At 35.1% G+C, this 23,091-nt stretch overlaps 1 protein-coding gene across 2 annotated transcripts in view; it reads left to right on the top strand.

Moving 5' to 3' along the window:
- LOC111159173 (diaphanous related formin 2) overlaps window positions 1–23,091 on the top strand; it is a 1,005,724-nt gene that overhangs the window by 304,977 nt on the left and 677,656 nt on the right. For both annotated transcript variants that reach the window (XM_022521608.1, XM_022521609.1), the window contains 5 exons: window positions 2,352–2,470; window positions 5,707–5,771; window positions 14,608–14,712; window positions 18,080–18,406; window positions 20,769–20,883. In XM_022521608.1, coding sequence (XP_022377316.1) covers window positions 2,352–2,470; window positions 5,707–5,771; window positions 14,608–14,712; window positions 18,080–18,406; window positions 20,769–20,883 — 731 coding nt within the window. The remainder of the gene's footprint in view (window positions 1–2,351; window positions 2,471–5,706; window positions 5,772–14,607; window positions 14,713–18,079; window positions 18,407–20,768; window positions 20,884–23,091) is intronic.

Here is a 23,091-nt window from a genome sequence, read left to right on the forward strand (position 1 = left end):
TTTTCATCCTGAGAACATCAAGGTGGGGTAGAAGTGTGACCAGCTACTTTAATTTTACTTACAGATAATTAATTTGGCCTCAGAGAGAACACTTGTGTTTTCCTTGTTTATACAAAAGGTCATTTACTAGGCTGATTATAATCCAATATTATTTATCCTAAAACTGTTGATGACTTGAAAAAGCCTAAAATGGCTTAATATATGTTGCTGTTTATTCTTACTCTTGAGGTCAGCCTCATGACAAAAGACATATAAGAGCAATCAGACTCTGTTTGGCTTTGCAAACTTGTAGTAGGTTGGCTAGTTATTAGCACACTAATCTTAAGGATGTTTATGTCAAAATTTATCTGTACTAGTATTTCTTTCTGATGTCTCTCTGTTGATTTTACTAAATTTTCCCTAAATTTTAATGCAAAAAGTACCTTTTAAAAACTTTTGAAATATGCAAGTAGTTATTTTTTTATAATTTTTTATTTTTTCTTAACATATAATGTATATGCCCCAGGGGTACAGGTCTGTGAATCCCCAGATTTACACACTTCACAGCATCACCATAGCACATACCTTCTCCAGTGTCCATAACCCAACCATCCTCTTCCTACCTCCTGGCAACCTTCAGTTTGTTTTGTGAGATTAAGAGTCTCTTATGGTGTGTCTCCCTCCCAATCCCATCTTGTTTCATTTATTACTTTCCTACCCCCCAAACCCCCCACATTGCCTCTCAACTTCCTCATATCAGGGAGATCATATGATAATTGTCTTTCTTTGATGGACTTATTTCGCTAAGCATAATACCCTCTAGTTCCATCCATGTCATCGCAAATGGCAAGATTTCATTTCTTTTGATGGCTGCATAGTATTCCATTGTATATATACATACCACATCTTCTTTATCCATTCATCTGTTGATGGACATCTAGGTTCTTTCCAAAGTTTAGCTATTGTGGACATTGCTGCTATAAACATTCAGGTGCACATGTCCCTTCGGATCACTACATTTGTATCTTTAGGGTAAATACCCAGTAGTGCAATTGCTGGGTTGTAGGGTAGCTCTATTTTCAACTTTTTGAGGAACTTCCGTGCTTTTTTCCAGTGTAGTTTCACCAGCTTGCATTCCTACACTGTTGGTGGGAATGCAAGTAGTTATTTTTTTTTTGTTGGTGTTGTTTTTCAAATAAAGAATTCTATTTATTTATTTATTTATTTATTTTTTAATTTCTTTTCAGTGTTCCAGAATTCATTGTTTATGCAACACACTCAGTGCTCCATGCAATACATGCTTTCCATAATACCCACTACCAGGCTCACCCAACCCCCAACCCCCCTCCCCTCCATAACCCTTAGATTGTTTCTCAGAGTCCAAGGTCTCTCATGGTTCATCTCCTCCTCCAGTTTCCCTCAACTCCCTTCTCCTCTCCATCTCCCCATGTCCTCCGTGTTATCTGTTATGCTCCAAAAATAAGTAGTTATTTTTTAAGGCGAGAATTATCTTGATAGATTACAAAATTAGGACGTGTTTAAAAACTTTTGACAGTTTGAACAAATTCAGGCTATGGCCATGCATATAAGTGCGTATGCTTCTATAGAGTGGATATTTTAAAAATGTGTATGAATAGATTTTTGGAATATTATGGTTCAGTCCAGTTTTGTAAGCTGTTATAGCTAATCTTGAGTGAAAATGTTTTAGTAAATTTAAGACCTTGCCACCTAATGCCAAGATACTCATCCCTTACTGAAACTGAAAACTTGTGGAGTCTTAGAACTGTTTCTGTATCCATGGATATAGGACTAACAGGTCATTTATTTTCATTAACTGTAGTAACAATAACTTAAGTAAGTAGATAAGGTTGGTAACTATCTTTGAGCACAAATGTGAATTTCTACAGACTACAGTAATAAGTCACTAAGTGTTCACAGTTGATTATATCACGATGGGTTTTATACTATAATGTCTAGACCGTTGTTAAATTTAGGCATTTTTCTTTTAAGGAATTGTAATGGCTAGAAAGATTTCTTCTAACAGTACTAGAAAAAGACATAGTTCTTTTATCATGCTGAACTACTCTTTTGAAGAGTTTGTCTATTTATTTACGTGAAAGAGAGAGGGAGAGACCACATGAGCAAGGGGATGGATAGATGGAGTAGGAGAGACTCTTAAGCAGACTCTGCACTGAGCATGGAGCCCCATCGTGACGGGTGGGGCTTAATTTCATGACCCTGAGATCATGACCTGAGTGGAAATCAAGTGTCAGATGTTTAACCAGCTGAGCCACCCAGGTGCCCTTGAACCACTGAAGAAGATTGACTTATATAGGTAGAAAAGATATTCAAGAATACTTTCTCTCTTTTAGGCCACAGTATTACAAAATAATTGAGGAGTGCGTTTCACAGATAGTGCTGCACTGCAGTGGTATGGACCCGGATTTCAAGTATAGGCAAAGATTAGATGTTGATTTCACGCATCTGATAGGTATGTAATATTATCCTCAATGTCCTTTGTGTTTCATTCTCTTCTGTATAATAGTCACTTTTTGAGGGTAGTGCTGTCATTGAACTTCCTTTATTAATATCTGGTAAGTCCTTGTGTCTGTGAGTACTCAGTCACTATTATTGTTAATTACGTTGATCATGAGAGTTCTGCCTGTGTGATTGAAAATATTAAGCTAGTTGATAAGTTTTGATGCTCTTGCATTCTGTTTAAAATCAGTGCCCCCCACACAGGAAAGACATATCATTACAGATGAATGTTTTGCTTTTTAGAAACATGATTCTGAAATCCTTTGATTCAGTTTATATTTGCACCTCAGTGGTTTTATAGAAATCACTTGTGCAATAGGTATTAATGTTCAAGTTTTAGAAAGGAAATACAGGCTTACTGCAGTAACTTAAGACTTTTTATTTCTATCAAAGAATATCAATTTATATTTTCTTAGACCTTAAAGCTAGGAAGGGATTTAAGGTGATCATGTTCATCTACTTGGATCACTCAGGAAATGAACTTATATCATCCTAGACTATTAGTTGGCTGTACTTTCTGGAACAATCTCTGAAAGATGATGTGAAACCTCTCTTGTGAAATGCTGTTATATGACATTACTTTTAAACATTTTCTATAAGTAATCAGAATCACTATTGCTAAGATTTAGGCATGAACTCATTTGTCTTGTCTTTAAAGGAAGAAAACAACAGCTGTGGAATGCCAATTATATATTATTCTTCACTCCATAGCACAAGGCAGACTCACAGTAATCTTCGAGGATGAATTCCTTATTATTATTATATATTATTTTCTGATTTTAAAACCAGTGCTCATTTATTCTAGGCAATCTAGAGGCTTATGTAAATGACACAATAAACCACCCATCTCACTTTTCAGCTCAGTACACATTCCATCACCTTTACTCACTTTTTGGCTAAGTACATTATCTTATATCTCTTTTTTAAATTTGTCTATCCATAGGCTGATTTTTCATAGAGTTCTTTATTATAAGAATTTTTTCATGTTAACCTTCAAAATGTGACTTTGAATGTCTGTATAATATTACATTTAATGGAATATCATAATCATCTTGACCAGTCCTTTTTTATTGTACATCTAGATTGTTTTCAGGTTTTTGCAATTATAAATGAATCTGCTGTGAACATTCTTTGTATAAATGTTTGCCTTTTTCTTGTCATTTTCTTAGGATTGATTCTTACAGTTGAGGATAAGAACTTTGAAAGGCTATATGCTTTTCAGAAAGTGTGCATCAATTTACCCTCCCTAAGAATTAATGTAAATGCTGGCTTTATTGCATATTTGATAATAAACTTGATAAAATCAGCAGTTCGTTTCATATTTTGTTGAGAGTGTTATAAGAGAATATTTCCAAATACTTGTATTGGTTTATAATCTCTTATGGACCATACATGACACACATACTCTACTGATTTTGACTAGCTCTTTCAGTGTTCAATAGACGTTTGTTTTTTGTATTGTGTGCCAGGTACATACAGTTGTGTACTGTTAGCTATGGGGTCTGTCCCTCCCCTCGCTCAACAGTGAGATGAAGGCATCAAGTGAAAGAGAATAGAGCTTCAGAAACCCACTATTTCCTCATCCATGTGTCATCTTTGATAGTGAACAAATCACTTCTCTTCTTCAGTGTTATCAACTAAATTCAGATAAGTCAAATATATGCATAGTTCATAATATTTTATGGTCAGAGGATTTTTTTGGATGAATGCTGTGGAACTTTGATTAGAGCCACACGCACATGCATAAATGCAAAAATTAGCTGGTGCTTCAAGAACTTACAGGAAATTGATGGATCCTGATTTTAAAGTCAACTGGTCTTGAGCAACATGGAGTGTCTTCACGATTCTGTAAGTGTAGTATTTTTCATAAATTCTATCAAATTCTTGCCCAAAACTCTCAGTACCTTCCCACTGAAATTTAAATCAATATCATTATCAACCATTGACAGCACAGCAGTGATCTGCCCCCTTTGTCTCATCATTTACCAATTTCAACCTTAGGTCTTTACACACAGTTCTTTAAAAAACAAAACAAAACAAAACTTTATTGAGGTGTACTTGACGTGAGAAAAACTATCCATCATTAAGAACATAATTTGATAGATTTCAGTATTTGTATGTCTACTTAAAACCGTCATCACAGCCAAGATAATAAACATCTCTCTCACTCTCTCAAGTTTCTGTTTTCTCCTTTGTAATCTGTCCTTCCTATGCCTCTCTGCCTGGCCCCATCCTGAGATAACCACTGATCTTTTTACTCTTACTATAGATTAGTTTTTTTTTCTAAAATTTTATGTAACTAGAAGCATATAGGATGTACTCTCTTTTTGTCTGGCTTCTTTCATATAATTATTTTGAGTTTCATTCATGTTATATTGCATGTATCAATAGCTCATTCCTTTTTATAACTGAGTAATATTGTAGTATATGGATATACTGCAATTTGTATATACATTTACTTGTTGATGGACATTTGGGTTCTTTCTAGTTTTTGGCTGTTATATAAAGCTGTCATGAATATTCATATACACAGCTATAGACATATGCTTTCATTTCTTTTAGATAAATAAATAGGTATGGGATGGCTAGATACATAATAGACTTGTATATGTAATAATGAGAATATTGCCGAAAAGAGGTTCTTCAGTTATTTATATTCTGGAATATTTGATTAGAGCTGAGAGATTTAATGTTTATTTCCTTATTTACCTAATACGTTCTGCCCCAGATCAGAAGTTAATCTAAGTGAAATTTTTCTGTAGAAAACCTGAATTAATGAATGCTATGTGTCTCCCATTCTAGCCTTATCTTAAAGGTCATTTTGAGTCTTAATAATCTTAAGAATACATTCTTTGTTTCCTCTCCACTTGTAGTAAAATGAAAAAAATTTAAAGAGTTATATTATTATAAAAGTTGGGAAATAATTGAATACCTCTAAAATGATGAAGATTTAGTCAAATACATTCTTGGATGTGTGGTTTTGTGACTCAACAATACTATCATTGAATTTAATTTATCATGCAAGAAAATTGTGGTAGTTTATATTTTATTTGTAGTAGGGTCGATTTGCCTTTAATAGCAATTGACATAAAAATGATTGACTGCATAGTAGAATTATAGGCTGGCAACCATCTTTTTGCCCAGAGATCTGATGCAATAATTTCTAATCATTTTTGTCAATCTTAATAGATTCTTGTGTGAACAAGGCAAAAGTTGAAGAAAGTGAACAAAAAGCAGTGGAATTTTCAAAGAAGGTAAGACTTATGTTAACCATGATCATTAAACCAAAAACTTAGTCACAATAACTATTTTATCTTCTTTATGTGAGGCTTTATAAATGTTATTTCATTTATATAGTACTTCATGTTTCTGGATTAAAACATAATCACAGAATATTGATTTCATTCCTGATAAGATAAAGTTGCTATTGTTCCCTCCTCATCTTTATTTTGGAAGAAAAATACTAGCTATATTCTACCAGCGTGTTAAATGAAATAAAAATAGTTTATTGGGAGGATATAGTTTGTAGCAATCAACCAGAATATGTTCCCCTCATTGCTTTCTTGCAGTTCTCGCTTACAATATGTGGCTCCCTTAGAGAACTGTTAGATTTTTAGCTAGCCTAAAGTATCCTGCTATTTAAAGACAGTGTTATTAAATAGCAACAGAATGACACAGTGTTTTTTTCTCTGTGTTTCTCTGCTTAGATTTCTAATTACCACTTTTAAATGATTCTGCTACTTCATGTAGGCTTGGTGGAATTTGAGGTTCCCGTTTCTTTGTACGTTAATGCCTTTTATAAATACAGGTTTTATGGCTATCTTAATTTTATTTGGATTTCAGGTTGGGTTTTCCTTCTTTCATGAAAGCATAACTACAGTTGTACTAGTTTCTACCAAAAGTTGCATTTTTTTTTCTAAACCCTATGAAGCTTTAGTGTAATATTTCTCTCCTGTTGGTGCGGGGAGAAGGATTGAAGCACAAGTCTAAAAACTCTACAGTTTTCAGCCTTCTGACAGCAAAATAAAGTACTTGCATATTGCTGTCTCTTCAAAGTTATGACTTACCTTGGAGATTAGATAATCATTTTTGCTATCACTCTAGAAATTATGGAGTATTTTTGAAGTACTTCAGGGCGTCTGAAGAAATGCCTTTGCTCTTTCAGTTACTAGATTAGATTTTCAGAGCCTGAGCATAAAATGTTTGTGTGAAGTTGTCATTTTAATAGACCTTTATATTTGTGATGTTCTTGTTTTCAGTAGCACATTTAAAATTCCCTTCAAAAATCTTAGGGTCTCCTTAATTTTTCACTGGTACTTTGATTAGACAACACAAGACTGGAGCAGATTGTGTTGATCTGTCTGTTAAAATTTTCCATAAGCATGTATTATGGGAAATGGAGTCCTGAAATAATTAAAAAAAAAAGCATTTCAGTGTTTAGTGCTTTATTCTCATCACCAACATTTAGAATGAAAACATTTATGGTCTCCCAGTGGCTATCTGCATGCCTCTTATTCTGGGTGATTTTAAGAGGCTATATAGAGTAGTTTAAAAAAAAAAAAAGAAAGTTGAGAGGGGCTAGAATGAGAAGCAGTAGTTGTAAGATCTGTTCTTAGCTTTTCCACAAATTAGCTATGACTTTAAGTAAGCAACTTACTCTGTTTGGAACTTAATTTTATCATCATAAAAAGAAGAGGTATGTTTAGTGGCCTTGTAAGAAGTCTTCCAACCTGCATATCTCATGCTTCTGTGATTCCTAGTCTATGGGTTTATAGATTAAGATCACATTAAATTACAAACAGAAACATTTGCGTGCCTCTTTCCAAATGTAATTTGGAAATAATAAATGATTTATAGAGGAAAGCTGTACAGTTTGTATCATGCTTAAAAAGCACAGAGGAGAATCTAACATTGGGAGGATAGGTGGAAATACAGAATAAGTCTTAACTGAATAGTATAGTGCTGTTGAAAAAGCTCTGTCTTCTTAGTGACCCAGGAAATATGGTCATTCACTAACTGTGAAGGATCTGGGGTGGGTTTGAAATTTTTAAAGATTAGAAACAATTTGGACTAATCTCTGTGGAACATTTTTCAGGTACTCAGGTAGAGAGGAATATAAGAATTAGTTAGCATTTCATGTTTGACCCAAACACTATTGTTATCCAATTCCATTATCCACTCTTTCTTCAGACTTGGATCTGTTCGATATTTTTTAATTTCCAAAGGTCAAATCTGTGAGGATGAGTATTTATTAACAGTGAAAATGCTTTTTTATTGTTTCACAAACTCTGAAGACAATTCTAGACAATAAGATATATCAATTTTAGAAACAGTAATAATATAATTGGAATAATATATAGCCTTCTAAAATGACTTCAAGTGACATAGATAATAAAGGGCATATATTCTATAGATGAACGTAAGCAGTATTTACTCTATGTATTCAGGCTTGTTTGGTTCGGCTTGGTGCCCTGACTGAGGTAAGGGATGGGCAGGATGAAGTAAATGGATATTCACCATTGAGATGGTCTCTCCTGCTTTGCACACCATTATGAATGTATGTATGTATGTATGTATGTTTCAAGTTTTTATTTAAATTCTAGTTATTTATCATATAGTGTAATATTAGTTTGCAGTAGAATTTAGTGACCATTATGAATGTATGTATGTATGTATGTATGTATGTTTCAAGTTTTTATTTAAATTCTAGTTATTTAACATATAGTGTAATATTAGTTTGCAGTAGAATTTAGTGACTCATCACATATAACACCCAGTGCTCATCACAAGCGATGTCCTCCTTAATACCCATCACCAATTTAGGCCATCCCTCCTACCACCCCTCCAGCAACCTTCAGTTTGTTCTCCATAGTTAAGAGTATCTCTTTGGTTTGCCTTCCTCTCTTTTTAAGTTTTCTTTCCCTTATGTACATCTGTTTTGTTTCTTAAATTCCACATATGAGTGAAATCATAGCATTTCCTTCTCTGACTGAAAGTGGTCCAGTTTCATTCTTTTTTCGTGATACTGCCCAGTTTCTTCAACACTATTGAAGAGACTTTCTTCCATTGGATAATCTTTCCTGTTTTATCAGAGTTTCGTTGACCATATAGTTATGGGTCCATTCCTGGGTTTTCTGCTGTGTTCCATTAATTGATGTACCTGCTTTTGTAACAGTATCATACTATCTTGATAATTACAGTTTTGTCATATAGTTTGAAGTCCGGAATTGTGAAGCCTTCATCTTTGCTTTGCTTTTTCAAGACTGTTTTGACTATTTGGGGTCTTTTGTGGTTCCATACAAATTTGCTTTTTCTAGCTCTGTGAAAAATACTGATGGCATTTTGATAGGGATTGCATTGAATGTGTAAATTGCTTTGTGTAGTATAGACATTTTAATGATATTTCTTCTTCCAATTCGTGAACATGGAATGTTTTTCCATTTCTTTGTGTCTTCTTCCAATTTCTTTCAGAAGTATTCTGTAGTTTTCAGAGTACAGATGTTTAGCCTCTTTGGTTATGTTTATTCTTAGGTATCTTGTGGCTTTCGGTGCAATTGTAAATGGGATCATTTTCTTGATATCTCTTTCTGTTGCTTCATAATTCATGTACAGATACGAAACACATTTCTGTACATTGGTTTTGTTTCCGGTGGTTTTACTGAACTCCTATATCCATACTGGCAAATTTTTGGTACAGTCTTTTGGCTTTTCTACATAAATAAAAATGTAGTCTATGGGGGCGCCTGGGTGGCTCAGTGGGTTAAAGCCTCTGCCTTCAGCTCAGGTCATGATCCCGGAGTCCTGGGATCGAGCCCCACATCGGGCTATCTGCTCAGCGGGGAGCCTGCTTCCCTTCCTCTCTCTCTGCCTGCCTCTCTGCCTACTTGTGATCTCTCTCTCCGTCAAATAAAAAAAAAAATCTTTAAAAATGTAGTCTATGAAGAGTGAAAGTTTGACTTCTTCCTTGTCAATTTGGATGCCTTTTATTTATTTTTGTTATGTAATTGCTGAGGCTAGGACTTGTAGCACTATGTTGAACAAATGATGAGAGTGGATATCCCTGTCATATTTCTTAACTTAGAGGAGAAGCTTTTAGTTTTTCCCCATTGAGGATGATATTAGTTGTGGGTCCTTCATATATAGTCTTTATGATGTTGAGATGTGTTCCCTCTATCTCTACTTTGTTGAGGGTTTTTATCAAGTATGGATCTTGTACTTTGACAGTTGCTGTTTCTGCATCTATTGAGAGGATCATATGGTTGTTATCCTTTCTTTTATTAATGTGGTATATCACGTTGATTGATTTGTGAATATTAAACCGTCCTTGCAACTCGGGAATAAATGCTACTTGATTGTGTTGAATGATTCTTTTAATGTACTGTTGGATTTTATTTGCTAGTATTTTGGTGAGAATTTTTATATCCATGTTCATGAGGAATAGTTACCATTTATTCTCTTTTTTAGTGGGGTCTTTGTCTAGTTTTGGAATTGAGGCGGTGCTGGCCTCATAGAATGAATTTGGAAATTTTCCTTCTACTTCTATTTTTTGGAAAAATTTAAGAAGAATAGGTATTAAGTCTTCTTTAAATATCCGGCAGAATTCCCCTGGGAAGCCATCTGCGCCCCGCGCCACCCCCCCCCCCCCTCCAGTATTTTGTTTGCTGGGAGCTTTTTGATTTTTTTTTTTTTAAGATTTTATTTATGTATTTGAGAGAGAGACAGTGAGAGAGAGCATGAGCGAGGAGAAGGTCAGAGAGAGAAGCAGACTCCCGGTGGAGCTGGGAGCCCGATGCGGGACTCGATCCTGGGACTCCAGGATCATGACCTGAGCCAAAGGCAGTCGTCCAACCAACTGAGCCACCCAGGCGTCCCAGCTTTTTGATTTTTGATTCAATTTCTTCTCTGGTTATCAGTCCGTTTTAAGTATTTTTATTTCTTCCTATTTTAGTCTTGGTGGTTTATATGTGTCTAGAAATTTATCTGTTTCTTCCAGATTTTCTAATTTGTCAGCATATAATTTTTCATAATAGTCTCTTAAAATTGTGTTTCTGTGGTGGTGGCGATCTCTACTTTCTCAATTGTGATTTTATTTATTTGGTTCCTTTCTCTTTTCTTCTTGATAACTGTGACTAGGGGTTTATTAATTTTTTTTTAAATTAAATTTTATTTTTTATAAACATATAATATATTTTTATCCCCAGGGGTACAGGTCTGTGAATCGCCAGGTTTACACACTTCACAGCACTCACCATAGCACATACGCTCCCCAATGTCCATAACCCCACCCCCCCTCGAAACAGGGGTTTATTAATTTTATTCTTTCAAGGATCCAGCTCCTAGTGTCATTGATATGTTCTATTTTTTAACTTCTATATTATTTATTTCTGTTCTGATCTTTATTATTTTCCTTTTTCAGCTGACTTTAGGATTTATTTGCTCTTCCTTTTCTAGCTCCTTTAGGTGTAAGGTTAGTTTGTGTATTTGAGAGTCTTTTTGCTTCTTGAGGTAGGCCTGTACTGATATATATTTCCCTCTCATGGCTGCTTTTACTGCTTCCCAAAGGTTTTAGAATGTCATGTTTTTAATTAATTCTGATACCCTGTATCTTTTGATTGGAGCATTTAGTCCTTTGAAATTCAGAATAATTTTTGATGGATATGCATTTTGTGCCATTGCATTACTTGTAATGTTGTTGTTTAGAGATTTTTTCTGTTCTTCTAGTCTTTGTCACCTTTGGTCTTTCCTACTCAAAGCATCCCCTTTGATATTTCTTGCTGGGTTAGTTTAGTGATCATGAATTCCTTTAGTTTTTGTTTGCCTGGGAAACTATCTCTCTTTCTATTCTGAATGACAGCTTTGATGGATAGAGTATTCTTAGCTGCATATTTTTTGTATTAAGCATATTGAATATATAATGGCACACTCTTACGGCCTGCCAACTTTTTGTGGACAAGCTTGTTGTCAACCTTATTTATCTTCCCTTGTAAGTTACAGATTTATTTTCCCCTGCTGCTTTTAGGATTTTTTCCTTATCTCTATATTTTGTAAATTTTAGTGTGATATATCTGGTGTTTGCCTGCTTTTGTTTTTGATGGGCATTCTCTGTGCCTCCTGGATTTGGATGTCTGTTTTGTTTCCCAGATAAGGGAATTTTTCTGCTATTATTTTCTCAGTTAAATTTTCTGCCCCATTTTATCTCTCTTCTTCTTCTGAGACTCCTGTTATACAAATGTTATTGTGGTTTATGGACTCTGCTGATTCTGTCTAAGTCTACATTCATGATTGAACGTTTTTCTTCCCTTCTTTTTAACTTCATTATTTTCCATAGTTTTATCTTCGTATCACTTACTTGTTCCCCTGCTTCTTTCATCCTTATGGATCATTGCATCCAGTGGGTTTCACATCTCGGTTATAGCATTTTTTATTTTGGCCTGACTAGTTTTTAGTCTCTTATCTCTGTGGTAAGTGACTCCTTGGTGTCTTCTTTTTCTCAAGCCAAGATAGTATCCTTATGATGTTTCTATTAAATTCTGAATCAGACATATTACTTATGTTTCTAGTAGATCCCTGACTGTGACTTTTTTTGGTCTTTCTTTTTGGATGAATTCCTCCATTTTGGTATTTTGTCTAGGTCTCTGTCTTCCTCTATACATTAGGAAAGACTGTTAGGTGTCCTGTTCCTGAGAGTAATGGCTTTATTAAGGAGAGGTCGTATATACTCCAGGGCCTGGCACTTCAGGAACTACTCCTGATGTATGCTGTGTGTCCTCTGCTGTTGTTTTTTGGCTATTCTTTTTCCCAGGTCAGTCCTTTGCAGAATTTCTCCTTGCCTCAAATAGGGAGTGTTTGGCTCTTGTCCATTATGTGGTGAGTTTTAACTAGGTGTGCTCTGGCCTACTTGTTAAGAGAGTCATGATCCTCTTTCCATTAGAGCAGAAGCTCTGTAGTACTCTGTGGTCGGTAGACTTGGTGGGTGTGGGGGGTTTATGCTGGTGTTCTGGGGATGTGCCCCACTGTGTTGGTTCTCAGGCACACTTGCCCTACTAAAGAAGCATCTGCAGAGTATGGGGGGTCATAGGGTTTGGTGTAGACGCTTCAGGCCTCTGCTGTGAGCCCTGTGGTACTCCCTGAAGTCAGTCCATGCTGATGGGTGGATGGATAAAAATGGCACCAGTCCTCTCCCTTGTCCCCGTTGTGGGGAGTTCGTGCTTGCCAATGTCTGGGAAGCCCTCACAGAGGAGTAAAAAATACTTTCTTGTGTGTCCCAGACTTCTCTCAAATCCCTGTATTCACCCTTTATGTGTCCCAGCCATCTACCTGCCCAGCAGCAAAGTGCACCTGTGTTTTATCTCAGGCACATCAGCTGAGTTTCAAAACTCCTAAATTTTGGAATCTGTTAAGCATGGACCCATGCTGATTCTCTGAGGGAGTGTCATGCCATGCTGGGACTGGTGTCAGTTTTTCCCATAAGTGCAGTTGCACCAACATGCAGGAGCTTGATGTTTAGAGTAAAGTGCAACAGTAAGCCAGTATCCAGGTTAGCTGCCCTCAGCAGGTGTCTCTGTCCCTATGCTAAGAAACTGGGCAGCACAATGAGACCTGCTGGCTCTTTTGTCCCTGGAGAGGCAGTGCCTCCTCTAGCAGATGCACTCCAAGAAGGAGGAACTTTCTTTTCTAATGCGTCCCAGGGGATCCTCAGGTTGTGCCATCTGCTCCCAGGCCTCTGCCTCCTCCACAGGTGTATCACTGCATCCACCAGACTCTACACTGACTATGGTGTGGACTTTTAAAACTTAAGTATTTTGGCTCTGCTGATTGTAAAAACTCACGATAATCAGCCCCTCTTATTTTCTCAGTGAATGGTTTTGGGGAAGTGTTTTTGGTGTGCAGGCCCCTCTGCACTGCTTACACCCCCCTTTCTCTTTCACTCTGTTTCCTCTGTCCACGATCTAGGCTCCCTGCCCCCTACAGCATCGCACTTCTTTTCTACCCTAAATCACGTGTCTGCACCTTCTACCTTCCACAGTGTGGCTCTTCTCAACTTGTAGTTGTGCAGTTTGGTCTGTCAGTCCTCTTAATGATTTCTTGACTTCAGAAAGATTTGATATTCATTGTAGTTGTATTTGAAGGATGAGGCAAACATTGGTTTCCCCCATTCCTCCGCCATCTTAGCTCCTACCCCCAATACATCATAATTTAACCTTTCATTTTCTCTCTTTTAGTATTTTATGCAAGTGTTTTGGTTAAGCATCTGAAGGAGAATTCTATTTAGGCTATACATACATCATTCTACCATCAGATTTTGTGAAATACCACTTTCGGGATGCTAGACAATTAAGATTGTAATAGAAGTATTATAATTTGTATTAATGTACAATCATTTGAGCCTTGTAAAAGTATGTTCCCTTTTCAAGGTTAAATATAGTTACAGAGTTGAACTGCTTGATGGTGAATTTTTAGGTTTCATTTTGTAATTTGATAAAGTTAAATGTATGGGATGAAACATTTGAGAAAATATTTCTGAAACCTTTTTTCAATAACAAAACAATATAAATGCCCATTATATGTGAAGAGAAACTTCTTAGTCCACCCTTTTCAAATTTTATTTGGGGAGTGCCTGGGTGACTCATTTGGTTCAGCGTACCACTCTTGGTTTTGGCTCAGGTCATGGTCTCGTGTGGTGAGATGGAGTCCCAAGTCTGGCTCTGTGCACACTGGAAGTCTGCAGGAAGATTCTCTCTCTCTGCCTCTCCCTAAACCCTTTCTCTGTCTCTTTCTCTTCTCTCTAAAATAAATGAGTAAATCTTTAGAAAAATAATTTTTTTCTTTCTTTCTTTTTTGTTTTCTGAAAATGGGTTTTTTAACCTTGGGTTGCTGCCATATTTCCTCCTTACTAACACCATAATCAGTAACCCACCCAACAGGTGTGCTTAAGTGTTATTTATGAAAGAGATCTGGAGCTTTGATTTTCTGAATGACCTGGGAATTCAGTGAAGCAAAAGACACTCCACTTACTTAATACATAAAGTTGTTTAAAACTTTCTCAAAACTGTGTTATTAAGTGTACATTTATGGTGGTGATCATTGCAGTTTGATGAAGAATTTACAGCTCGACAGGAAGCTCAAGCTGAGCTTCAAAGAAGAGAAGAAAAAATTAAAGAGCTTGAAACAGAAATCCAGCAACTTCGAGCCCAGGTAATGAATGAAGATACAGACTTTATGTCATGTCACAGTGAGTTTGATGGTAGAAAATTATCTTGTTAGATGGAGGTTAAAATGTGACCAGAACCAGACTTTCTGGCAGTTTTGCATTTTAGTTGAACTAACTCCACAGATTTAATTTTCCAGGACAATAACTAATTTTACTGTTTGGATAAAAATAAGGTATTAGCTGCTTAAACTTCCCTAAATAGTTTTAATGGACTATATTACACAAGCAATACTGTTCCGGAGACAAAAATTTTTTGACAGTTTGAAAAATTGGATGCATAATTTCAAAACCTAGAAATTTTGCATTTCTTACTGCATCACCTATGATGAAAAGCACTCATATACACTCAAGTTCTAAACTTTAGAACTGATTAAGTCTTCTCAACACTTTTTATTTATTTTTATTTTTAAATACCCTCACACTTTTAATGTTTTAAATGGTTATTAAGAAATGGAGATTACCAGTGTTGGTGAGAAAAATGTCCTTTTTCTATGTATGCATTTTCTTTTTAGTTTTTACCATGCATTTTAACCTTTAAAGCCCATTGATGAAAACAATGATTGAGAAAATAAAATGGAAGAAAAAAATGCTCATTAATACACAAAATTCAACCACATAAGTTTTGATGGTCTAGTTGGCCTTATTAAATGATTTATGAATTTGGCATCATTCCGTTTAGTAAGCAAAGGGAAACTCCAAGGGGTTGTACAAAATGAAAGGTTTTTGTGGAAAGAGGGTAGGGCAACAAGTTATTAGGGAAAGGAAAAGATCATTTAGTCCCTTGCCACTTTCCCTTAGGGCCTGGTGGAGAGGACATCTGTGGCTGACTTACGGTGTCCTGATTTGAAAGTTCCTGATTCACCTGTTAAAGACTGTTTCTTGAAACTGCAGTTAGATTATGTATTAATCTCTGGTTGGGGAATCAGCCTAACTGATGCCATTTGGGGCCTGTGTTTTTGTTGTTGTTGTTGTTGTTGTTGTTTGTTTTGTTTTCCCAACACCTCTTTACATATTCCATGCTTAGTGGATAGATATTTATTGATTGACTACATTTGTATCCATCAGTCTACTGAGAAATGACTTCAGAAGTCACTGATGAACTCCAAATTATTCAGTGCAGTGCCTTTTGCTTCCCTTAGTCTGTTTCACTTATCTATAATATTTGATAATTTTTCATTAAATCTTTATCCTTTTTTGTATAATCTGACTTCCCTTTCCACATCTCTGAGAACTCAGTTTTTATTTTTGTTTTTGCCTCCCTCCAACCAGAAGTGGTGACATTTCTCAATGTCACTCTAGTACAGGGCCTTACTATTTCGTGAGTGGTTGCTTATTTATTATTAATTTAACTGATCTGTAAAAATGCAGAGTCACACAGTCTTTTCTAGCATGCCCAAAATTGTGCCAAATACTAAATTACTCATTAGCTATATTGAATTCTCAATACTCTACTGTAGCCTAATTTAATTGTTGCTTTTCTAATTGTTCATGAGGGGGAAGAGAATGACTAATAATGATTTGATTTTTAAAGGCTGGTGGCATTTATATGATATTCTTTATTAAATTTGTGAAACATGCATTTAACTTGAATAACTGTTAAAAGTGATAGCATTCTTATGGCTCCACAAGTTTCGTATCATAGATATGATCTAATAGCGTAAAAATTTGATGTTAACAAATATAATTTTGCTCTCTTTTATTTATTTTTTTAAAGATTTTATTTATAATTTTGCTCTCTTTTAATACAAAACTGGATATACATTTTACCTTTCAAAGTATTCAGCATATCCATTTATAAATAAAACTTGTCATTTCTAATTTCTAAAACTTTTCAGAAAACTTATTTTGATTTTCTCCACAATTTCTTTGATCTCAATCCAGATTGTAAAAATGTTTCCTGTAATTTTGCTGCATTAAAATAAATGAAAATAATTTTGAATACTGTATTTCTTACTAATTTCAGGACAGGATTGCATTCCAGGGGAAGATTATCATTTGTTGAGTGTAAAAATACTTCAGTTGCATATATGTGTATACACACATAAACATCATAAATATTAATAAAATATTTGGACAGTTCATATTAAATAGTAAGAGAATTCCATGATTCTATGATTGTTAATTTTTAATCTTATAAATAGGTCAGTCCTTTAAATTGATTATTCTTAAAATATGCTTCAACTTTATTTTGTAAAGCTATTCCCAAGTTTAGTTAGTTTAATTAAGTACTCCAACTTGGAAATTCACATTAGTAAAGATAAGAAGACTTTTTCCCCCAAATAAAAATAGCATTATGCCAAGAAATCTTATAATTTTAAACTTTTCATTCACTTTATCTAATGTCATATCTTGATTATGAATACATCTGTTCATTGTTAGGATTTTCTTAGGAATGTTTATAATTACCAAGTTCACTTTCATGTTCATTTATTTTAGAAGTGAACCATTGTGACCAGTAATGGTTTAAAGAAACAAGTACAGATTAACTTAAAAAGTAGACTGTTTGGAATGAGAAGCTGTCCTTCATTTGTTACCCATTATCATTAGAGAATGAGGTTGAAGTTAATTTCTGGTGGTAGAAGTAAGTAAGAAGTTAAGTCCTCATAATCCAGTTTGTGTGAATTAATTCTTTTCATTGCAAGTGACTCCATGAGGAAATAGTCTGCTCTAGTACATTAGGTATGAGAAGAACTACATTCAAATCCTAACCTCATTTCAGACTCTGCGACCTTTGATTAGTCATTTAACGTTTTTGTAGTTACGTTTTTCTCATCTATAAGCAGTGAGATAAAGTTTAGATAAAAATGCCCTACTTACATTTCAGGGTTATAATAACAATGAAAAGAAGTAATAGATGTAGAAACATTGATAAACATATTACCACACAAATGTATGTTACTCAGTATTAATTAATGGTGCTAGAAGACTGCTATGGTAGTAGTGCTATGAGATAGACTCTATGTGAAGCTAATGGGCTCCAAGGGAATCAGATCTATGATTGTATTAATTATTCCATATTCAAACCAGCTACTCTGATAGGTTCAAGTCACTTCAGTACTTCTTTGCATATATTTATAATGGAAGGTAATTTTTTCATTATTTTGGAGGAGTGTTTCACAAAATCTTTAAGGATGCCAACTTTTACAGTGTGTTAGCAGAAGTAGTCATTGTATAGAGTTTATAATGCTTATCAAAAATCAATGGTAGCCTCTTTCAGTTACTATTAAGTCCTTTGATGTTATTAAATTAAATATAGTGTATATAATTTTAAACCCCAAATGTCTACTGATAAGTTTCTTTATTGTTATATTTTACTATAAACATTTAAACATTGTATTACATATGTTTCAGGGACATGGACTCTCAGGTTCATCAGGAATTCCAGGCCCTCCTCCACCACCTCTATTGCCAGGTGGTGGGTCATCCCCACCACCACCACCACCACCTCCACCAGCACCACCGCTACCTGGAGGAGCTCTCCCTCCTCCTCCACCTCCTTTACCTGGAATGATTGGCATACCACCACCACCACCTTTGCTTGGGGGACCTCCTCCTCCATTTCCCCTTGGAGGAGGAATTCCTCCTTTCCCAGAAGTACCTCTTGATCTGCCTTATGGGATGAAGCAGAAAAAATTATATAAACCTGAGGTGCCTATGAAGAGAATCAATTGGTCAAAGGTGATTATGGCTATGACTAGACTAGATTATTTGACCCGTTATTTTTATGACTATATTATTTTTGGCTTTTCCAGTCATAGTTGATCATTAATATGTGAATAACTATTGCTGCATATAAGTATTGCATAATGCTTGAGAAGATGACTGCCGATTCATGCTTTCCTTTGTGAGTTCACCATCATATTTTTATCTTTCAGTCTAGTACCTTGCGAATTGGAAACTCCATAGATAATTGGAAATTAATGTAGAAGTCGAAAGGAAAACCAAAGTGAAAATGGTGCTAGAGAATAGCATATAAAATATATCACTAAATGAAACATGATTTTGGTTCTTGTAGTGTTGTTAAGTACTATAACATTCTTTTTTTTTTTTATTTTTTTTTTATTTTTTTTTTTTAAGATTTTATTTTACAGATAGATCACAAGTAGGTAGAGAGGCAGGCAGAGAGAGAGGAGGAAGCATGCTCCCTGCTGAGCAGAGAGCCCGACGTGGGGCTCGATCCCAGGACCCCGGGATCATGACCCGAGCCGAAAGCAGAGGCTTTAACCCACTGAGCCACCCAGGCGCCCCAGTACTATAACATTCTTAAATATAATCTTTATTTTTGAGCCTTTTTATAGCTATTTTTGTTTTTAGAAAAAAAATTGTTCTAGTTTTTTTGTTTTAAGATTTTTATTTATTTATCAGAGAGAGAGCGTGAGCAGTGAGAGGGAGAAAGGGAGAGGGACAAGCAGACTCCTCACTGAGCTTAGAGCATGATGTGGGCCTCAATCCCAGGACCCTGATATCATGACCTGTGCTAAAGTCAGACACTTAACCAACTGAACCACCCAGGCACCCTTTTCTTGTTGTAATTTTCAATATTTAGATAGTGTGGAATAGGTGGCAGCATTCTGTAGTGATATAACATAATTATTTTTTATGTAATATATAAAGCGATTTTTTTCTTTTGGATGTCATTTTGCTTTTTTTTTTTTTTTTTGAGAGAGAGAGAGAGAGAGAGAGAGAGAGAAAGAATGTGAGGAGAGTAGAGGCAGAGGGGAAGGGAGAGAGAACCTTAAGTAGGTTCCATGCCTGAGCCTGATACGAAGCTTGATCTCATGACCCTGAGATTACGGCCTGACCTGAAATCAAGGGAAAAGGAAAAAAAAAATACAATTTTCCAGACCACAGTTTGGGGAAATGACTCATCCAAGAACATACTTAGAATGAAATGTGACAGTGTCTACATAGTAAGTTGGTTTGACCAGAATCATGGTTAAACCAGTTTTTAGTTAAGAATATACTCATGCGGGCACCTGGGTGGCTCAGTGGGTTAAGCCACTGCCTTCGGCTCAGGTCATGATCTCGGGGTCCTGGGATCGAGTCCCGAGTCGGGCTCTCTGCTCAGCAGGGAGCCTGCTTCCCTTCCTCTCTCTCTCTGCCTGCCTCTCTGCCTACTTGTGATCTCTCTCTGTCAAATAAATAAATAAAATCTTTAAAAAAAATATATACTCATGCTTTGCTTATAAGGGTAAATGAGATACTAACATTTTTAGAATGTAGTTATTGTTTATTAGGTACATTCCACCAAACTATAGGATCCAGGTGCTATTGGCCTAGTTGTCTCTGTATAAACGTTTAATGATACGTTCATTTAGTATTTAAACATACAGTGAAATGGTACTAATATAACACAAAGCATCATAATGTACTGGAAAATATACAGTTCTAATCTTCGGTTTCCCTGTAGTAGTTAGAGCACAGTTCTCTGGAGCAACACTGCCTGGGTTTAATTCCCATCTTTGCCCTTTGCTAGTTTGGACAGCCACTTAAACTTTCTGGGACACGGTTTCCTCATCTCTAATGTGAAGATAATAATAGGTCCTATTTCAAGGGATTATTATAATGATTAGATTAAGTAATATATGAAAATCACTTGACACATTATAGGAGGAATATAAGATGTTAGCTAGATTTTTTATGATTATTACCTTCACCCTGGTCAGTAAACATGGAGAATTAATTCACTTTTCCGAATTTTAGTTTCCTCATTTTTAAAAATCCAAGAGCAGAAAAAAAATGTATGTGTGTTGGGGAGGGATTTACTCAACTATTTTTAAGATTCCTTCCAATAGAAGGCTTTCTTAAATGTAATTTGCTATATGGCTAATTGCTGTTGTATAACTTTCCTGTACACTGATAGAATTCTGGGATGTCCCCAATGAATATTTACTTAAATCTTATTTTGATAGATCCTAAAATTGATTTAGTAAGTAGATAAATAAAGCAACTATCATTTGATCTTGGTGAAATTGAATTCTTTGAAGAATTAAATATGAAGTAATAATTTAGAAACTTATCTTTGTTATTTTTGTTTCAGATTGAACCCAAAGAACTATCTGAGAACTGTTTCTGGTTAAAAGTTAAGGAGGACAAATTTGAAAATCCAGATCTCTTTGCAAAATTGGCACTGAATTTTGCTACCCAGATGAAAGGTACATCTTATTTTTAAAAATATAAATTTCTTATTCTGATATATTGAGTTCAGTGCTTTGCTAAAATTTTCAAGTAATATATATACATGTATAATTTGTCCACCCTGGACAGAGTCAAACATAAACTGATGATTTTACCCAGCAACTAAAGAAGGATAGCTCATTTTCTTTATTTTTAAGATTTTATTTATTTGAGAGAGAGCACGAGAGAGAGAGTGTGCAACATGCACAAGTGGGGGAGGGACAGAGGGAGAAGGAAAGGGAGAAGCAGACTGCCCTCTCAGCAGTAATCGTGATATGGGGCTCAATCCCAGGACCTGAGATCATTACTTGAGCTGAATTCAGAAGCTTAACCGACTGAGCCACCCAGGCAGCACTCCTTTTAGTCTTGTTTTTCATTAAGTATTATTATTCATCTGAAAATGTTGGTTTGTTTTTATTGTTTAATATGTGAGGTATACCCTTCTATTATAGTTATTATTTTTACTGAGAAGTAGAGGAAATAAATTTGTTAATTTACTATGTAAGGGAAAACAATGTAACAGAATACTGATAGCCCAGAAATTTTCATGAAATTGGAATGAGATTTGGCCAGTAGTACATAGTCTTTCCTCTTACATTTATACTACTTATCAGTTTGTTTTTCTAGGAAATTTTATAGTTTTTTCCTACAAACAAATTTTCTGGAATAAAATAAAAATCTGGTACCTAATAAGTATATTTTACTGATTTGAAAATAGAGTGCTTTGTTTATGATTAGATACTTAACCTCTTGTGAATTTTACACGTAATTTTGATACTATATAGGTAACTTCTCAATCTCATAATTATTAGGATTTGTGAATTTTTGGTATTTTAAGTACTATTTTACAAATACTGCAGAGTTGATAGTTCAAATAAGCATAGGATATTTTCGGTCTGGATGAGTCTCCACAACTAAGAAATTAATATATTCCATATGCCCAAGCCCTTGGAATTGGGAGCTTTACCATTCATTTTTATGATTTGTCACAACATGCTCTAGAATGTGAGAATATGAATTTTGGAAGATTGAGAGAGAGAGAAAGAGAGACTGAGAGAGGTGAATAATACTCCTTTTCAGACCTTCTGTCATATCTTGCACATTGGAGGTGCTTGTGCTATATTTGCTGTTGCTTGTAGATTGAAGTTCACACACATACACACACACAGAAATAGAGGTAATTAGAAGAAATCTGACATTTCAAAAATTCCTGGCATTAGTTCATTTTTTTTCTTATAAGTAACCTTCACATTAAAAGGGTTCTTCAGTGACTCCAGAGACTATTTGTTATAAACACTTTTTTTTAAATTAAAAAAGGTAAAAATGCCTATATCACAGTATATATATAGAAAAAAAAAATAAAAGGGAGCATAATAAGCTTATCCCTTCAATCCCAGATTTACAGCTTCTTCCCCAGAGAAAACCACAATTTACTAATTTCTCATCTTGCCTCCTAGAAATAGTCCATGCTTCTAGATGCATATGTATATTTATCATTTTTTGTTTTTATACTTCTTGCTGTTTTTACTTTATGTACTTGGATGTTATCCATAATACCTTGTGTTCATCTACTACGTTCTTTCGGCAAACTGCGTAGAATTTGTTGGTATGGACTTATCCTAATTTATTGAACCAGTCCCCAGTGAATGGGTATTTAGATTAATTCCAGCCTCTTTTGGTATTTCAAGCAACACTGTGGTGAATGTGTATCTGCATATACCTTTGAGCACATAAGCTCTATTTGTAGGACAAAGTCTAGAAGTGAGATTCCTGGATAAAATGCTGTATACATTTATAATTTTGATATATATTACCAAATTGCCTTCCAAAGAAATTGTGTCTATAGTGGCACTTAAAATATATATGAGTATCTGTTTCCCTGCAATCTTCATCCATCTCAGAGGTGAAAATGGTAAATCATCCATGTTATAATTTTAATTTTTTACATTCAGAGTGAAGGTGAACAGCTTTTATTACATTCAAAGGCAATTTTTATTTACTTTTCTGTGACCATCTCCCTCTAGTTCTTTGAACATTTTATATTGAGCAGTTGCTCTTTTACTTATCCATGTATTTGTATTGAGTCCCACAAGAATCATAGATTTTGTGAAATTTCAGAGTTAGTCTGAACCATAGAAATGATTAGTCTGGACTCTATTTTACAAATGAAGAAAATGACCTTTGAG

This window comes from Enhydra lutris, unplaced genomic scaffold (genome assembly GCF_002288905.1).
Source record: "Enhydra lutris kenyoni isolate GAN:26980312 unplaced genomic scaffold, ASM228890v2 scaffoldscaffold67, whole genome shotgun sequence".
In the NCBI taxonomy this organism is placed as follows: Eukaryota; Metazoa; Chordata; class Mammalia; order Carnivora; family Mustelidae; genus Enhydra; species Enhydra lutris.